Source organism: Moschus berezovskii, chromosome 15 (assembly GCF_049115385.1).
Source record: "Moschus berezovskii isolate FMDL1 chromosome 15, NW_MosBer_1.0, whole genome shotgun sequence".
In the NCBI taxonomy this organism is placed as follows: domain Eukaryota; kingdom Metazoa; phylum Chordata; class Mammalia; order Artiodactyla; family Moschidae; genus Moschus; species Moschus berezovskii.
The window spans coordinates 67,966,254-67,985,739 of NC_142474.1; the positions used below are offsets into that span (position 1 = coordinate 67,966,254).

General features: G+C 48.3%; 1 protein-coding gene and 1 long non-coding RNA gene across 4 annotated transcripts in view; both read right to left on the minus strand.

Annotated features, from left to right (window-relative positions):
- Positions 1 to 445: 445 nt before the first annotated feature.
- On the minus strand, positions 446 to 7,303 carry LOC148775463 (uncharacterized). The gene is made up of 3 exons (XR_016039200.1): positions 3,798 to 7,303; positions 2,420 to 2,776; positions 446 to 989 (listed from the first exon to the last, which is right to left on the minus strand). It is a non-coding gene; the product is annotated as an uncharacterized LOC148775463 (long non-coding RNA).
- Positions 7,304 to 7,479: 176 nt separating this feature from the next.
- CAMK1D (calcium/calmodulin dependent protein kinase ID) overlaps positions 7,480 to 19,486 on the minus strand; it is a 408,921-nt gene continuing 396,914 nt past the window's right edge. For 2 of the 3 annotated variants that reach the window (XM_088844185.1, XM_055427668.2), the window contains 3 exons: positions 16,471 to 16,558; positions 15,432 to 15,549; positions 7,480 to 13,175 (listed from right to left, as the gene is read on the minus strand). In XM_088844185.1, coding sequence (XP_088700311.1) covers positions 13,057 to 13,175; positions 15,432 to 15,549; positions 16,471 to 16,558 — 325 coding nt within the window. In that variant the 3' untranslated portion in view covers positions 7,480 to 13,056. Of the gene's footprint in view, positions 13,176 to 15,427; positions 15,550 to 16,470; positions 16,559 to 19,486 lie in introns of all 3 variants that reach the window. The other variant, XM_055427673.2, reaches the window with a different exon arrangement.

The window sequence follows — 19,486 nt, forward strand, 5'->3', positions numbered from 1 at the left end:
CTCTTGCCTCCTATGTCTGAGCTTAAACTAAAATATCTTTTTTTAGCTCACAGGAAATATCCCGACCTGGCCCACCTGTGAGTGGCTACAGGAAAGAAGAAATTAACATATCTCCTGAGTATGGTTGGAACCAGGAAATATTTGCAACAATTTACAGCCTTTTTTTACTTTACCTCCCCACTTCCCCACTTTGTTCTATAAAAGCAACTAGCATCCAAACCAGGCAAGATGGTTCTTTGGGACGCTAGTTCACCATCTTCTCAGTCTGCTGGCTTTCCAAATAAAGTTGCTATTCCTTGCACTAATAACTCATCTCTCAATTTATTGGCCTGTTGTGCAGCGAGCAATACAAACTTGGACTCAAGAACAGCATGACACCACTTTTGGTCTTGTAAATTTCTAACATGGATTGGTCAGTTAAAGCCCTCAGTCAGTTTCCTCTGTTATAAGCCCTCCAACAATAGATGTCTGCATTTTATATCTACATATTTTTGCATTGCAACTTTTTCAGTTACAACAGTGCTTAGAGACCAAGAATTTAGACAAACTAGACTTGAAATCAGATTCCCAAATTGCTGTGTTATATAAAAATAAACAAGATACTAAATCACATTGATGTGACAAAGATAAATGTTTTGTTGACAAGTTTGTTTTGATCCTGTCCTTTTAATTTTCTTTCTTTGTGTATGCTTTACATGTTCATCTGTAAGTACAACACTCAGTTCAGTTCAGTCGCTCAGCCGTGTCCGACTCTTTGCGACTCCATGAATCACAGCACGCCAGGCCTCCCTGTCCATCACCAACTCCTGGAGTTCACTCAAACTCATGTCCATCGAGTCGGTGATGCCATCCAGCCATCTCATTCTCTGTCGTCCCCTTCTCCTCTCGCCCCCAATCCTTCCCAGCATCAGAGTCTTTTCCAGTGAGTCAACTCTTTGCATGAGGTGGCCAAAGTATTGGAGTTTCAGCTTTAGTACAACACTAGATGCCTATAATTTCCAAATATATAAATATTCATACATTATTCAAACATTCATACATTCTTGCATGCTCAAGAACTTTATCAAAAGAGTGCACAATCAAAACTGTTTGGAGACCAGGAACTAGATGAATGATCTCTTGCTGTTTTTTGTCAACAAAAGGATCAGAAAAGTCCTTTTATTACCATTCTTTAAAGCTGGCGTCATGCTATCACATTTTCTAGGCCTGAGTCATACTTGTTAACATTCATATTTCAATTTGCTCATTTAACACCAGACTTGGAAAGAACTGACAGGAAATGTGGGTTTCATAACTACTGTAACAAGTCTAATTCACGCTTTTCCTTGCCTCTGGAAAAGCCTGAAATTCACAGGTTCAACTGAGACTCTTCCCCAAGTTTCTCAGGAAGCAAGTAGGGTACGCTAGACATGGCAACACCCTCTTCCAGACAAAGAGCAAAACCCCAAGAGAGACACTGGCACCTGGCAGAACTGTAACATGGGGATTCGGTGATGTCTGGGTGTCAGAGGGTTTGAGAGCTGGAGACTACCTTGGGGACCCATCATGGCATAAATGAAGACAGGAGGCAGAGATCAGAATGACTCACTCAAGATTACACAGTCGGACAGTGGTGCACCCAGGACCATGTCTTTGGATTTCATTTGGGCACTGGGACTCACCAAGATCCCCTCAGGGCTGATGTGGGGGAATGGGGGAAAATGCCATGATTGTTGGCCTTGGATGAGACACAACACTGGTGCTCAGGGATCCCAGGCAATGTTCTAACAGTATTCTCCTAGCCACGTGGCTCAGCATGCCTGTGTGGGGTCCACGGGGAGAGGATCGTGGCGGCCTCCCCCTGGGAAAGTTGCCTCGCACAGCCCTGCCCCTGGAGAGGAGAAAGCTTACCTGCATCTTTGCCTCCAGCTCCAACACACATTGAGGGGCTGAAGGCAAATGAAAGAGGAGGGGATGGAACCCCGAGGAGGTCAGAGGTCCTTATGCTAGAGCATCCCCGCCACACAGGAGGTGCTCCGGAAATTGTTGAGTGAGAGAGGCCTCACCTGAGAGGTTGCAATGGAGGCGAGTGAGGGGACCCAGTTTTCAGCCCTGATCATGCCGGACTTGTAGCGGGAGAAGCCACAGAGGTAAGAGTGAGAGTCCTGCCGGGAGAGCGGATCAGGAAGGAGCCAAGAAACACCCCCAGGGGATGTGTTGTATTTCCTGCCCGCCTGGGAGGCCTCTCCGAGAAAGCACATCCTTTCTTCCAAAGCTGGGAAATGAGCCCAGCTTATATATCCTGCGCTTGACAGGCTTCCCCGCTCCTCACTCGCTCAGCCTCGCAGACCCAACTCTGACCCTGACACAAGCCATTTCCTCCCTCTGAGGCTCAGTTTCCTCGCGTCTGGAGGCAGAAGTCACACACTTTCCCACCCACCTGCGGAGCTGCTGTGAGGACTGAAGGATAATTCAAGGTCAAGGGCTTCAGTCACTGCGAACTGCTCCACACATGCGCGTTGGATTTAGCGAGAAGGGGCCACGTCATCTGGTCCACTGGTGGATTTCGCCCGGAGCGTGTCCCCCACTATCTTCAGAAGGAGGGGAATCACTTAAACTGGCCCAGAGCAAGAGCCCTTTCCAGTCAGTCTCTGCGCCTGGGTTTAACCTCAGTCGTGAGGACCAGCAGCTGTGGGGCACGGCTTCATTTCCCAGCTCCACGTGGAGCATCGACTCTCGGATCTCTCGGTCTCTTTAAGAAGAATCACTTGGGCACTGATTGGTAGATGGGGTGCACCTGCGGATTTCAGGATGTGCATGGCCAAAGCTTACTTTTTTTTCTTTTCACTCTGGGCGTTGTTAAAAGGTGCTTCTCAGGACACAGGAAATGCTGTGTCCTGAAGCTTGTAGCTTCCCCAGAGCAGTTTGCTAAGGCTTTGGTAGTCTGCTCTACATTCTTACAGCAAATACAAGATTTTAGACCTTAATGGGATGAGTGCCATTCTGAGAACGTCTGGGCTCTTTGCAGCGTCCCGGGTCCCTGTCCTCACTGCCTGCCCCTCAGCACGTGGATTCCGGCCACAGATCAGAGTCCAGCCTCACCTCTCTCTCCGGTCAGCAAGGGTGACTGAGGGGTCATGAGTGAGGTGACAGAGGGAGGAAGCAGCTGCACAGAAGTCCCCTGTGGGCCCCACATCCTGGTGCTCATGCCCTTGGGTAAGCCTCACTTCTAATGAACAGAATATGGCAGAAGCACTGAGGTACCAAGATGAGGTTATAAAGACTGTGGGCTCCATGCTGGTACTTCTGTGTTCTCTCGCTGCTGCCTGTCTCTCCCTTCAGCAGCACTCGCTTTGTCAGCAGCCCTAGATGAGGCCCACATGGTATGACTAGGAATGAAGCCCATGAGGGCACCTTTTCACCAGCGATCCTGGTGCCATTGGCCCAGGCACTAGTGTTTCTGAAATGATCCCAGGGTGATTCGAACATGCAGGCAGGTGTGAGGACCACCAGCGGCAGCAGTGCCACCTGGAAGCTCAGCCCACCCCCGCCCCAGACTGGCTGCCTCAGAATCTGCATCTCAGCAAGATCTCCGGGGGGCAGGGGGAGGTAAGGCGCGGGAAGCTTTGGGATTCAGCTTTGAGGCCGTGCAGCCTGGGGACCGTTTGTGGAGCAGCACTGACAAGGGGGTGGGGCTCCCCTTAGGGCAGCCTGTACCAGAGTGATGCCAAGTCCCCCCACCACTTTTGGTGCCCCTGAGACTCCGTCACTATTGGGACTGCTGTCCAGACCTGAGACCATTCGTTTAGAAGACTTACCATGAATAAGCTTTCTCTCCTCCCACAGGGGTGCCCTGTGACAAGCACTCTGGGACAGGTGGGTACAAAAATTAGCCATGTTCCACTTCCATGCTGGGGGACCGCTGGCCCTAAAGGGAGGGGTCAGTCAGGATGCTCTGCTCCGTTGACTACAGCCAGGTTGGCCGGCGGCTCAGGATCCTGTGTGAGTTTTTCTCCATGAACCGATACAAACAGCCTGAATCAGCAAGACCCACAGAAATGAATCCTGATGCCCCCAAGCCAAATATAATGTTGAAGCTAAAATGATGTTTTTTTTATAGAGAGGGGGAAGAAGCAGCCTGAGATGAAGGCAAGAGGAAAAGAGTTCATAAGTTGACCACGAATTGCATTTTCCTGGCCCATTAAATCTTTCTGGACAGAGTCCGTGCTTGCTGGTGGAAACACATTAGGAAGATGAACTCATGCTAAACACAGTTCCTCCCAGGGGAGGATGGAAGAGAACCAGAGATCTGAGACACTGTCTTGAAAATAAATCAACGGTTTTGAAGGCGATCTGGGGAAAATAGCAGACAACAGGGAGGTCTGCATGTCAGGGATGAAACTGTGTATACGAAGAGAACTTTCCAGTGATATCAATCAGAGTAAGGGAAGAGACTAACTTAAAACACAAAAGAAAAACCCCAGCAGTGTTATGATTATCGTCTGCAGCTCTGATTCTAGATCAAATCCAGCTTCTGTGACATTCCGCCTGAGACATGAAACAATGGGACAGCAGAAAACACATGGGCTAGTAACACAGCTATGCCTGTGTTACCTCTGCTCTTGTTCCTCATTTACTGAACTTGCGTAAGACTAGGCTGAGATGCTAAGTTTCTCTTGGAGATGTGGTGTGATAGACCTTAGGAATCGTGACGTTCCAGACGTTAACTGGTTCCATGGTGTCAACTCAGTAATTACCAGTGGCCCCCAGTTACTAAATAAATGAAGTCCAGATTAGGCAGCTTGGAATTCGGTGACTTGCAGAGAATTATGAGAGGAAATCCAGTAGGACGGCCTTTGATGTCAGTCCAGATGAGTTTGAAACTCTGCTGCCTGTAGGTAAATCATTTAATCTTTCTGAATCCATTTGGGGAAGAAGGGTACCTTTCTTGCTGAGCTGATGGTTAAATGAGATATTGAATGGAATTCAGTTAGCACAGTATCTAGAACAGACAATCTATGGCATGGTTAGTAGTAGTAGTTATTGCTGCTGATAATAACAAAGTGTGGTTCTTGTCTGGATGGACAGTTCTGCATCTATGCAGGGAGGCTTTTATTTAATTCTTGTGCCACTGGTTCCCTATATGTATTCTGGCCGATGATAGACAATCCCAAGAGAATGTGAAGAGCAAAATTTTCCTGAAAAATATAAGGGAATTTGAGGTGAATTTCAATGCATATTGAACATTTTTTGAGCCACAGGGGGTTTGGTGAATGTCTGAAGGACAGAGGTGCTGGTCATTGCTGCTGGAACTCAGTGAATTCAAAGTTTGACCTTAAACATTTCAACTCTAAGGCTCTAATAAATATCAGCTTTCTATTAGGATCAGTTTTATACTTCTGTGCACTTGCTTTGGCTAAACTTTCATTCACAGTTGGCGAGCCTTCTGTTTAATGAATCCTTACAGATAGCTTTCAAAACTGGTTAGGTTACCAAAGTTCTTTCGTTCCACAAAGCCTGCATTAACTCTGTCACCTATGCACCCGCTGAAGGAACCCTGTGTTATGACATAGCTCTTAACTAGGGTCTGCGTTGAGAGAAGCCATATCAGCTAAGAAAGTACTAGACACCAGGTATCAGATGATGGATACTGTATTTATTTGGGGCTCACTTATTTCTACTAAGGTTCATGCTTTTTTCACTTGTGTGGGTTAGTGTTTATTCTATATTTCTACTACCATGTCCAATTCCCGTTTTCCCCCTTGACACAACTTATTATTTGGATTGGAGGAACTGTCTGGTGGATCACATCCAATTCCCACAATATATCTGACGGGCTATGAGCTGTAGGTGTTCCAACCAGGAAAAACAAACAATATTCCCTCTTCTGATGGAAACAGCAGGACCCTATGGCCCTCCCCCTCATGTCCTCTGCTTCATTTTGCCTGTAGAAAAATGTTAGCCAAAGATCGTTTAATCAGAGAAGTGAGAAAATGCAGAAATCAAGGAAAACAGTCAAATAAGACCAAATAATGAGAGTTCAGGCATTAAGTGAAGTCAAGGACCTTTAGTTCCTCCTCAAGGGCTGTAGATAATATTCTGAACTATATCCTGTGAGATGTCTTATAGATACTACCAGGTGGAGAAGTTTACCTGATGACCAGACTGTAGCCATGACATAAGTTGTCACAATTCCAAGAGCTGGCCCCAAGAAGTGGAAACAAACTACCCTGGAGCTGAAGGTTAACTATACTTAAACGATCAAGGTGACACTGATCAAACTCTGATGACCAATTTCAAGATGACTGTCAAGAGTTGACTGTGCTGTTTCTGCATGGAAGGCCCTTTCTCGGTCTATAAAAGCTCTTCCCACTGATTGTAAATGGTGGTGGGGGGAGTTAGCCTTTGGGGAGGTGTCTGCCCGCCCCTTCCCTGGTTGTTGGCATCCAGAATAAAGCGAACTTCCCTTTCCACCAAACTTGACTCTTTATTGGCTTTTGAGCAGTTAGCAGCCAGACCCCACTTTTGGTTACATGATCAGAAAAGAATCTTTCTCTGGGCATTGAGAATTTGCAGGCTGTGCCCAGGAAATGGACAGGTGTGGGCAGGCATGTGAGACTCAGAGAGGTTTTCCTGGAAATTAGTGTTGGCTTTTCCTGCAAACAACTCAAGAATATCTAGTTAGTGTGATCTGGGTTTCTGAGGGCTTCTGGGTCCACCTCCAGCCACCTTCTACAGCAGCAAGGCAAAGGGGGAGCCTGAGCGCCCACCAGAAGCCTCAAAGCCAAGCTGTACCTGTCCTGCCCCCATCTTTGGCAGGATTCCTGCACAGGATTCCTGGGGTGGAGATATAAAGTATTTGTGTTGTGTTCAGTTGCTTCAGTAACGTCCAACTCTTTGTGACTCCATGAACCATAGCCCACTGGGCTCCTCTGTCCATGGGATTCTCCAGGCAAGAATACTGGAGTGGATTGTCATGCTCTCCTCCAGAGGATCTTCCCTACTGAGGGATTGAATCCGCGCCTCTTGTGTCTCCTGCATTTCAGGTGTATTCTTTACTGCTTGAGCCATCAGCTGCTAAGTCACTTCAGTTATCTCCAACTCTGTGCGACCCCCATAGATGGCAACCCACCAGGCTCCCCCGTCCCTGGGATTCTCCAGGCAAGAACACTGGAGTGGGTTGCCATTTCCTTCTCCAATGGCATGAAAGTGAAAAGTGAAAGTGAAGTCGCTCAGTCGTGTCCGACCCTTAGCGACCCCATGGACTGCAGCCTACCACGCTCCTCCGTCCATGGGATTTTCCAGGCAAGAGTACTGGAGTGGGTTGCCATTGCCTTCTCCTGAGCCATCAGGGAAGCCCCATAAAGTATTCAGGGGGCCTTATGAATTTCCAGGGGCTCAATTCAACTCCTTCCTTCAAACTTTACAGAGAGGAGGAAAGAGAGAGCTGTTGAAACACTCCAGTCTGGCTTCTTATGGAGGAAACGAATGACACACATCTGAAGGTGATTAATTGTCTTTATTGGAGGAAAACAAGAAGTCATCAATCTCATCATCATTATGATAGAAATCTTGATATGTGTACATGATTGTCAAGGCAGAGAATCATTTGCTACACAGGCCCGTTAACAATTTTGCAGTGCCGCAAACCTATGTGGAGTAAACTTCTTGCAGAGTTTATTACATGCATGGAATAAATGCACAGTTTCCCTTCTTTTGGACAAGCATGTTTTTATGGAAAAACTGAACCAATTACAAGCCTAGTAATAATAGACACAGGGACATTCCTGGGTTCAATGTCATAAGCTTTTGGAAAACATGCTCACTGTTGGGAGAGCTGCAAGAAGGACTTTAACATTATTGCAGTGACCAGAGCCAATTTAGAAATTGTTCCAAATTTTATTCTGGACAGAATGTACCTTTTGTATTAATATCTTTCAACCTGAACATGGGGCTAAAATAAATGTTCTCTGAAACATGCTGCCTGTCTTGCAAAACAAAGATGCTGCTGCAAGGTTGTAGCATTTTTGTCACTATCACAATGTTTTTGTTTTTATAACCTGTCAAGAGCCTGGCTGCCAGCGCTGTCCCAGCACCTCCTACCTCAAGTGCAAGGTTACCACGAGGGCCCAGGAACCTCAGTCTGTCCAGATTAAGGTTTTTCTTTGAGAAATAATTTATCCAGTGTTTGGGGCTTTTGAGTTCCTGGTGATACCTTATCTCTATGACGAAAGCCTCAACACTCCTTTAGTTTTCTTTTTTCCAGTCCATAAGAAAATAAAATCACCTCGAAGTAAAAGAAGTTGGTAAATCATCAGAAGACACAATCATCAGATGAGAAGTTCCCTGGAGACCAAAAGGTTAAAAATGGATATAGCGAATGCAGAAGCGGCATTAGTACAACGGGGGAAATGCAGTAGTCAGTCCCTTTGGTGTAGAGAGAGATACAGACACCAAGAAGCCATTCCACACTTTGTCCACAAAACCAGACCTGGCAGCCACATGCTGCAGGGTTGGCTGCCAAATGAACAGCCTTTGGCTTTGCAGAAGCAGAGGCCCCGGAGCCACAAGCGCGGCTGCTCCTGCTACAAGTGGCAGGGAAGGCGGGAGAGACTGATGCTCCTGCCCATTGGATTTGGCCCAGAGCAGGAGGCGGGCCAGGTCGCGGCCAGCATGCAGGGCCGACTTCACAGTGGGGCTGGGCTCCTGTGCCTGTGCTGGGCTGCAGATCGCACACTGGGATCAACGCACTGGGACCACACTGAAGGTCGGGGCTGAAGGGGGCTTGGGCCTCCTGCCTTCCTCTTTCTCCTCCCTGCCTTCTGGCCAATGCAGAAGTGTCAAGCAATCTCATTGGCAGGTTGGTTTTCTTGGCATCTCTGTGAATTAAGTTCCCCTTTTAGAAATCTGCCCAATTCACCCTTCCTATCTCAACTTTTTCAATTCTGAAAACCAACTGGAACACTATTTGGCCAACTTGCAGCCCCAACCTAGGACCAGCCCCCGTCCCTTGCAAAGAGTGGTGGGTTACAAACTGGTATATACATTTTTTTAAAAAACAAACTGAACAGTGTTTGGTCTGGAATGTGTTTAAGGAAAAGGCCAACTCTCCAGAGTGTAAGTGGACAGAACGGGAAGCAGTATTGTTTCAGAAGAACATGCAAAGGTTTCGTGCATCAGTTGATTCAGAGGACCTTCATTCCATTTGCCAGAAGTGACAGTGAGACCCTGGGAAAGAGCACATCTTATTTCTGCTTATGGAAATGGGAGGAACTGCCCTCTACTGGGCCTTGCTGTCCGTTTTCGCAACCAGAGGAAGCCCAGAAGGGAGCTTGTGGAGACCATAGAAAGTTGGGAAGTTGAAAGAGTTGCAGGCAAAACACAGAGGCCATAACCCTCCTTCTCCCACCCTCAAACCTGAAGCAGTGGTTCCAGGATGGCTTCTCCAAGGTGAAGAATCAACACAACCCAGGCCCTGGGTGGGTGAGGGGGCCATGGTGGCCAAAGCCTTAAAATACTAAGTTACCTCCACTGGGATACAGTCTTTTCTCACATCAAACCCCAGGGCATTCATCGAGCTGTCACTCCTCCAAAGAAAGGGTCAACCCCTTTCTTTGCAAGGAGGGGTCACTTGCATTCCGTCCCTTTGTCCCTAGTGTTTTTCGTCTTCATTCTAAAGGAGGGGGTCTTCCTCTTCCACTCATAATCTGCCCAGATCTTCTGGATACCACGGGAGACAAATGAACAGGATGAGATTAGTGCTGTAGGTAGACTGAGCCGGGGGAGCATGTGTCACATGCCTTTCACCAGCTCACACTCCCTGAGTGCCAGAGACTTGTCTGGTCAGCTCTAAGTCCGACTGTCCAGTTCCCTGGACGCTACGCTCAGAGCCAGCTGAAGAGCTGGGACTTGCTCAAAAGTCTGTCAGGGCCACACTTGCGTGCACGCTCTCTGTTTCAGACAAACACTAGCCTCCCTGATGGCCTCATGGATGAGATGAAGATCCGGGAAGGGAAGGGGAGACAGGCAGGCAGCTGAGGGCAAAACCATTTGAAGACACTCTTTCAAATAGGAAAAATAACCCACTTGCTCTGAGGAGATGAAGAGACCAAATTGGGGGTCGGGGGAGGGTGTTGGAAGGAAGCCTGTGATGAAGTCCACGGTCCATCCTTAGCCTAGCCACACGCACGGGCCTTGCGGGGATGTGTAAGCCGGGTGCCCCTGTGGAAAGCTCAGCTTCTGTTGGTATAATCTGACATCCGTGAGGGTCCTGGGACTCTGCCGCTCCACTTGGCAGATGAACCAAAAGGCACATTCTGAGTTCTCTTCCTGTGTTGTAATCAAGTGTAAATAACACGGTTGAAAGCGAACCTCTGTTTTTTAACCACTAAGGCTCTCTGAGCAGAGAAGCTTTTCCATGTGGGGCTTATTTTCTCCTCTTCCTAAAACAATGGGGAAAAAACCTGAGTCTGGTGGCATCCAGACAGCAGAGAGTCACCTGATGTCAAGTCCAACGAAGTCTACTTTTGGGCTGAAAGAGTCACTGTCTTCTTGCAGTCTGGGACTGAGACCTGATGCGGCCAACCGTGGCCAAGAGCTGACCCCAAATCACAGAGATACCTGCAACCTGCCCGTCTTTCAGCTCCTCTGCACTTTTCCAGTAGGACACATTTTCAAACTAACTGCATAGAACATGCATCCCACACTTCAGCTCCAGAAAATAATTTACCACCAATAAATCTGGCTTCAGATGCTGCTTTCCAAGTGCAAATGCGTAGTGCACCGTTCAAGGAGCTGGTAACTATTTGGGCACATGTTCTAAGTATCAGATTCAGGCAAATTATCACCCTTCCTCCATAACATCTAAGTCCTTCTCCTCTTATACTGTAGAAACTTGGATCTTCCATTACACTTGATAGTAAGCAACATTCTACTAAAGTCCTGGGAGACATGCCTCAGTTTTCTGATTCTGTTTATAATAGTCAAGCTATTGTCCTCCAAATGAGGCAATACTTGCTTCTTAACCGGGTCTTCTGTCACTTTATAGACATTTCCAGGCTTTTTACAAATTTTGAAGAGTAACAGCTGGATTTCCACTCTGGATACACGTGTGACACGTGTGGCAGATGTCAAGTGGGATTCCTGTCAAGGGGCTGAGTGTCTGTGATGCGGTGGACATGGGATGGACCAGATGCCTGTCTTTCCAGCAGCTCTTACACACACCTGCACTGCTGTCCTGAAGGAGGCAGAATGCAGCTATTGAGCCTCATAACACTGTGTGTGTGTGTGTGTGTGTGCGTGCGTGCGCACGCGTACGCGGAGGGGGCCATCACTGAACATTTGGCCTACACCCAGGCACAGGTGTAGAAGTGACAAAGACAGCCTGACCAACAGGATCCACTGAGTCTGACTATCTGCAGGAGAAGAGCATGAGGAAAACAGCTAGGGAAGTCATGGGACCATCAAGAAGACATGCAGGGACCCATTGTGGCTCGAGGCCGACTGTGCGGATGTAGACTCAGGGCATCGTGTGGGCACGAGGGCTGAGGGAGGGCTTTTGCATCTGGCACCACCTGCTCGCCTCTTCATGACCACATCTTGGAACTCTCGTGGAGAAGCGCTTTGTCCCGGGTTTCACACTGTGCTGGCTCTATCCCGCACACCCGTCCACCACGCAGGTGAACAACGTGGACGTTTTCCTGGGACATTGCTGGTTTGAAAGTCATATATCCTGGGAAATTCTTCAGTCCTTGGAAACCTGGGACCACTGGTGACCCCACCATTTCAGATCTTTGGTTTGGGGATTCCCTTCATCAGAGGGATGGCTTTGCATGCCAGATGGGCCTGGCTGGGGTGGTCTCTGGTTCTCACTGCAGTGGTCAGTGTCCTACTGGCCGGGCAGGTCACCTCTCCTCACGACCTCACATCAATGGGGTCTTTTCCAAGGTCATTGCCCTCTCTTCCCCTCTCCGGATCCTCACCCTCTAAGAACAGTGTAAACACTTGCAGAAACAAGCTGGAGGCTGTTCGCAGTTGTAAGATTAGAAATGCATTTTTAAAAAACAGATCAATTTTAAATCTGCATAGCCGGGCTTTCACCCGCCGCCCTCCTCGTGAGAAAGGACAGTTGTGTGAGAAATTTGCTCCAAATAAAATGGCATCGTGCTCTTTCTGTGCGGGAGGCTCTGAAATTTTTGCTGGGGGAGAGGGGTCATCTCCTTCATCACAAGTCTAGCCTTTCATCTTGGGGGAGCAGGCTTCTTCATTTCTGACCGCTGATGGCCAGAGGCCCCAGGGTCTCCAGTTGGAGAGGCCTTCACTGGAGGAGCTGCCAGGCAAGGTTTTCTGCAGGTGCCCTCCCACAGGCTCCCCAACTCCCAGGGAGAAAACAGGCCTGCAGAAGAGGTGAGTTATCTTCTCAGAGAACTGCCCGTCCAAGGAGGAAAGGGAGACAAGGAGAAGGAATTGAAGTAAAGTGCACTCTTCACCTTGGAGACAGATTCTCGACCAATCCTCTATTAGAATTTTTAAAAATACTTTTAAATTCCCTTTGAAGGAAAAAAAAAATCTCTTAAAGGTTAACATAAAATTCTACTACCGATAAGCAAAAGATACAGGTCATGGAAGTAAGAAGTATAGCTTGAAAGGACACATTTCTTAAAAGGAAAAAAAAAACAAACCCTAATGCACAATATTTACCAATACTTAAATAATCCAGTTGAAACCTTTTTTTTTGTCATGAATGAAAAAATACAACATAGACGATTACCTCTACTGAGAAGAGCGGAAACGACAGGGCTTGGGGGGAGGAACTGAGAAAGTCCATTCTGTTAGAGCTTTGCGAGATTCATATGTACAGCACCCGATCCTATTAAGTCAGCTCCCTTGAGTCAGTACAGTTTGTGAGAAATGAACACTTCAGAATTGCAGTATAAAATATGGCCATAAAAAAACTGCTGTCTTCCAGTCCTGTGCAGGGAGGCGCACCATGCAAGGTGGGATCGCTCTGGAGTGGCTGGTGGCCCCCGGGGGCCCCCCTTCCCTGGCCCAGCCCCCGGGCCCCACCTCCGGGGCCAGTCACTTGCTTCCAGAGTGCACTGTCGTCACAGTGGTGGGCCTCGGTCTCCGATCCGCTCCCACTCCTGAGACCCCGGACGAGGAGGACATGAAACTACAGAGCGTGGAGGGTGTCAGACCTGCAGGGGGCCAGCAGACACAGAAGTCAAAGCTTTAGAAGAAAGTACTCGCTCCCTCTTCCTGCTGCAAGGGTTTGCTGGGGTCGGGGGACAAACTTTGAGGCCCTTGATTCTAAATTTTTATCTACCCACAGGAAAACATCTGCAAGGATCCCAAGTCTTCTTAGGGACTCGTCTTCCCTCCTTGCTTCCATATAGCAATGATAACTGTGTTGTATTTGGATACACCATGGTTCAGCTACCATAACAGGATGGCTTCCATTCACTGAGCATTTACTACATACTAGGCATCAGGCTAGGTATTAAACACATGTGTATGTGCTAAGCTGCTTCAGTCATACCCAACTCTTTGCGACCTATGGGCTGTAGCCCGCCAGGCTCCTCTGTCCATGGATTCTCTGGGCAAGAATACTGGAGTGGGTTGCCATGTCCTCCTCCAGGGGATCTTCCCAACCCAGGGATTGAATCCGCATCTTTTATGTCTCTTGCATTGGCCAGTGGGTTCTTTGCCACAAGCACTGCCTGGGAAGCCCAGTGAATACATACTGTCCTCATAAGAACTGTTTATTTCTTACAACTGCGCTGGAAAAGCAGGGATTTTAACAGCAAATAAAGAATGACCCCAGCTTGGTGTGTGCTCTGGCTAAGACACATCTGTGACCCAGGGCACACTGACCTAGTCCTGCATGAATTGGCAGTCCCCCGTCTAGAACAATTCCTGACATGCTGCACCTCCACTGCTCCCCAGGCAGATGCTGGCATCAGAAATGGCCTGTTATGGGATGACCTTCGCTGAGGCAGTGTGCCACCCAGCCTTGCCACCACGAACTCATGAGCACAAACACATGGACACTGTGAAGTAAATGACTGTGATGGCTTTGCTGTTAGAGCCACTGTCTGAATCTTCTAAACAATAGATTGTGGGGTCTCCTTTGACTGGAAGGTGGGAAGGATTTGTGCTGAAATGTAAATTGGGCCTAAAGCAGTGTGTAGTTGTGTCAGGAGATGCTCAGTGGCGGTTTCCTGGGAGAACTTCAGGGCTGGACGTTCAGAAATGAGATTCAAGGATTATTTAAAGACGAAGGGAACCGTTTTTTGAGGCAAACAGGAAGGAAGTGTCATGCCCAGGGTGAGACCAAGCTGAAGGGTTTCAATGAAGGAAATTCTGCAGTGCAGATGAGAGATTCCCTGGTGGCTCAGAGGGAAAGAATCCGCCTGCCCGTTCAGGACACACCTGAGTTGGGAAGATCCCCTGGAGAAGGAAGTGGCAACCAATACCAGTATTCCTGCCTGGGAAATCCCATGGACAGAAGAACCTGGCAGACTACAGTCTATGGGGTCACCAAAGAGTTGGACATGACTTAGTGACTAAACAACAACAAGCGGTGCAGGTGAGCCCGTGGAAAAGCCTAGAGATTAAGGTGACTATGTAGAGCAGGGATTGGGAGAGAAAACTAAGGAGGGTGTGCGTGTGTCCTTGGCGATGTATTGTTCCACACAAACATCGAGAACAATGAAACATTAGTATGGGTTGGCCAAAAATCTGGTTCAGGTGTTCTGTAACATATTATGGACAAACCTGAACCAACTTTTTCGCCAACCTAATATCTTTACTCTGATCACAAAGCCAACACACTTCAAATGAATTAGCTCAAATGATCATCAGCAAAATAATACATTTTAAAAGTCAGTGAGACCCAGGCTGTCATGAGTCTCTGTCATCAGTGCCTAAGGGTGACGCCCAGTGAGAAGCAAGTCAGATCATAAGGAGACGCATCAGAAAGTGTCGGCTTCCGTTCACACATGGCTGGGTGGGACTTGAACCACTGATTTCTCATCTCGACGTGGAAATACTAGGACTTAGGGTTACATAAATATTAAATAATTAAAATTTTAAACTATTTTGAAAAACGGTGTCCTAGAGTTGTTGGGAGTGTTAATGAAATCGAGTAGTAACAGTGCCTGACACACAGTAAAGTGAAAATGTTAGTCGCTTAGCTGTGTCCACCCCATGGTCTGCCCATGGAGTTCTCTAGGCAAGGATCCTGGATTGGGTAGCCATTTCTTTCTCCAGGGGATCTTCCCGACCCAGGGATCGAACCAGGGTTTCCTGCATTGCAGGCGGATTTTTTACCATCTGAATTACCAGGGAAGCCTGACACAGAGTAGGCACTCGGCAAACCAGAGTCCCCTTTGCTCCCTACCAGATCTGTCTCAAACACCAGTTGGAAAGTTCTGTTTTTGCTACATACGCACAATCTTTTTGGCTGGCCAGACTGAGGCTGCTCGAAACACTTGCATTTGAACTGTCCAGGCTGCTGCCAAGATGTAGTTTTCTCATATGTCTCACGACGGCCGTGGCATTAAACGCTTGCTGAAATTTAAGAAAGAGGGAAAGCAGACAAAATATTTCAGCTCATTAGAAGAGCCTCAGGCTGTCTCCTATCATTTCTCTTGTTACCCTCAGCAGTTTAACTTCTGAAAACGTTCTCATGATCCTCTAGAAAGGAAACTTATGTTGCCGCTTCTTCCAAAAGTACATTCACCCTCTCCCCCCATCAAAATACATTTTGGAGATGAAGAGAATATTTTTCTTCTGACATAATAATGTAAACTATACAATAAATGTAAACCAATTCTCTCCATAATTTAGAAGTGACTTCTAGATTAAAAAGCATATTGAAATAATGCAGCACCTTAACATCTTATTTTTAAGAGTTTTCATTTCTGATTATTGGTGTTTTTGTCCTAAATAACAGCATTTCCTGTGAATAAAGTATTTCAATGGAATTATTATCTGCATAGTGTCTACTTGTTGGCTCTCATGGAAAAATAGCCAGCTCTAAACTACCCATGCTTATGAGGACACAGGCTAATGGTTTAAGTCCATCACATTTTTACTGAAATGTAGTGATAAGTTCAATTAAGATTTCCTGTTTCCCTTTTCCATTTTTATATCACTTTTTAATAAGAGTCAATTGCTCAAAGTTCCAGCAAAGTGAAGAAAACAATAAGGATTTCTTAGGAAACTGCAAATGAGGAAGAGCTGGCAATATTGCTATTTCTGGATCTCAGAAGGAAGATATTAAATCATACTTTATCCTTCTCACACCACGATGCTCTCTTCAAGTCTTAATCTTTTCTACTTAAAACCAGCACCGTTATTTGGGTGAGGTTCTGGGAATTTTCATCAGACCTCCTGGGTAAGAACAACTTTTAGAAAGAAGCAGCCCTCCAGCCATAGGGCAGGTTTGAGTGGTTAAGTTCACTGGGAATACAGGAAATAAGGACTCACTCTCCACTTGCTTTTGGCGAAGTTCTTCCGGATCTGGGCGCTGACCGACTCATGGATGTTTTTGCTGAGGGCTGTGTCACCAGCGATCCTGAAACCAAGGCAAAGATGCTTCTTCAGAAGGGTTTTGTAGGTGGCGGGGTGGCAGGGGGATGTGGGCTCTGACACCGGGTTCCATGCTTTCTTGGCGAAGCCATGGCCTGTCCCCTTCCCTATGTTTGCTAAGAGGGTGGCCTGTACCCCATGGCTTGGGTTGAAATGTTCACAGTCCACCACCGCCCTCCGAGCCCCAACCCACCTCCTCCCTGCACCCCTCCAGGCTTGGGCAGCACCTTCATGGCAGACTGCTCTGCCTGGCTCCCCCTTCTCCCTTTGTCACCCCCATTCCTGCAGCTTCTGAGTCCACAAGGACCACACAACCTGAACTCAGCTCCCCTCCCTTTCCCCCAGCTTTCTACCTGCTAGGCCTCACCCCTGAGGTTGCGAGCAGGTCTGCCACCTGGTCTGACCTCCCAGCTTCCTCCCACCGGCCCCTCTCCCTGGCATCCCCAGAGCCTCTGGTCCACGAACCATTCACCGTCCCGGGCCCTCTGCTCCATTCTGATCTATCCTGGCTAAGCTAAGTTCTGCCACGTTCCACTCTTGCTCCCACCCTCGGGGCCCCTTATCTGCTCTGGGCTCGGTGACAGGGACCCCAGTCTCAGCTCAGCCTTGGCTGGCACACCTTCTCCTGCGTTTCCTTGAGAAGTCCTCAGAACTGCAAGGACCACAGCCCCCTACATCCCACAGGGTCCCTGACATCACCGGGCAATCTTGATGTCGTTCCTGCTTGACCTTAGCTTTCTATTACAGGGAGGAAAGGCAGGCTTAGTCTTTACCTCCCACCCTCGGAGTCCCGCTAGGACTGTTACTCCCTGCCTCTGCTTTGTCACACCTCTTCTCCCTTTCTTCCCCACTTCCCCCCTCCCCCCACCCCCCAGGCTATTCTTACGCCTCCCTCTTTTCTCTGGGCTTGTGGTCTCCAGCCTCACCGATGACCTGGGGGTCTCTCCAGCCCATTCTTCTCCCTCACATCCTTCTCACCCTCAACACCATCCTCACTCGACATTCGACCCTCCCACCCCGATTCTCTGGCAATCTCACGGGAAACTTTCCTGGGCTTGAATCCATCCATCTTCCCTTTCTCTTAGCACCAAAATATTCAATTCTAAGCTGACTTCTGATGCTTCAGAAATAATTTCTTGGGTTTTGGAAAAGTTAAGGGGTAGACAGATGCCGGGGACACTGACCATGCTTTCTGGCTAGAAGGTGACGAGTCGGCCAGGTCCCAGACTCAGACGGCCCGGGACACAGGCCAGCCTGGACACAGACTGCTGTGTCCATTCACTTCATGACATGAAGGGAAGAAACCACCACTGGGTAAAACACACATTCCCACCATCAGCCTTTCCCGTTAGAACCGAAAACATGGCTGGTGCACTCTGGAAGGGAAGTCTGTGTCAGGCTGGATCTAAGTTTGGAATGCAGTCCTATATCCCAGCTCAGCACAAGACCCCCTCAATAGACTCCCCTAGTTTTCCCAGCGGGGCCAAACATACACCGCTCAGACGATGCTCAGAAATGAACCTAAGCCAGCAAGGTTTCCATTTCCTTTTCCGCCTTTTTTTTTTTAGTGAAGTATGTGTGTGAAAGTCACTCAGTCATGTCTGATTCTTTGCGACCCCCTAGACTGTAGCCTACCAGGCTCCTCTGTCCATGGGATTTTCCAGGCAATAGTACTGGAGTGGCTTGCCATTTCCTTCTCCAGGGGATCTTCCCAACCCAGGGCTCGAACCCAGGTCTCCCGCATTGTAGACAGACGCTTTACCATCTGAGCCACCAGGGAAGTCACAGTCCCCGTGAACTGTGGCCTGCCAGGCTGCTCTGTCCAAGGGATTCTCCAGGCAAGAATACTAGATTTGGGTGCCATTCCCTTCTCCAGGGGATCTTCCCAACCCAGGGATTGAACCCAGGTCTCCTGCACTGCTGGAGAAGGTAATGGCACCCCATTCCAGTGTTCCTGCCTGGAGACTCCCACGGATGGAGGAGCCTGGTGGGCTGCGGTCTATGGGGTCTCACAGAGTCAGACATGACTGAAGTGACTTAGCAGCAGCAGCAGCAGTAGCAGCAGCAGCTCCTGCATTGCAGGTGGATTTTTTCCCATTTGAGCCACCAGGGAGGCCCTAGGTTTTCATTTCCAACAACTGTCAATAGCCCCCTTTCCCCAGATACACATCAGTGAAGAGAAATATGTGAATGAGCAAACCCGAGGAAGCAGACATGTTATGAAGCCTCTTCTCCTGGAGGGCTCATGCGCTTCCTCCTGCGCCTCTTGTAATAGCTACATCCTCAGAAAAGAACACCAATTCCACCTGTTGGTGGCCAACTCTTTCTTGGAAACCGGGGGCAGAAGCGGCTGGAAAGACAGAACTCCTCGGACTGAGCACTGCTGCAAGGCAGAGTTCCCCCCAAACCAAACAGGCTGGCTGGGGGTGTCAGGGAGACGCCCTTCCCTGTGGGTGAGCATGGCCGAGAAGGGAGGAAAATGCAAACCTTCAGTTGTTCTAGTAGAGTCCTGTGCTCACTTCCCGAAGTGCCCAGGCATGCTGCCACTGGTGAAGGACCCAGCAGGACAGACAGTGGCCCAGAGGCCTCTGTTAAACACCCGGCTTGGAGGTGAAGCCACCTCGGCTCATGACAGCTCACCACCTTCCTTAAATAGGCGTCACTCCCAGCAGCCAGGAAGTTCCCAAGGATAACATGGGATGCTCAGCGCTCCCAGCTTCAGCATCGTTCACCGGCAAAACCAGAGGCACAGAATCTTAGAAACAGAAGGCATGTGGGATGTCACCTCGACTGTCCTGGGAATTGAACAACACCTCAGATACAGAAGAATTTCCTGATGATTCTGTACACACATGTAAAGCTACAGGCACCTCTATTTCATCCAGATCTCCGATTGTCTCTTGCTTTCCAATTT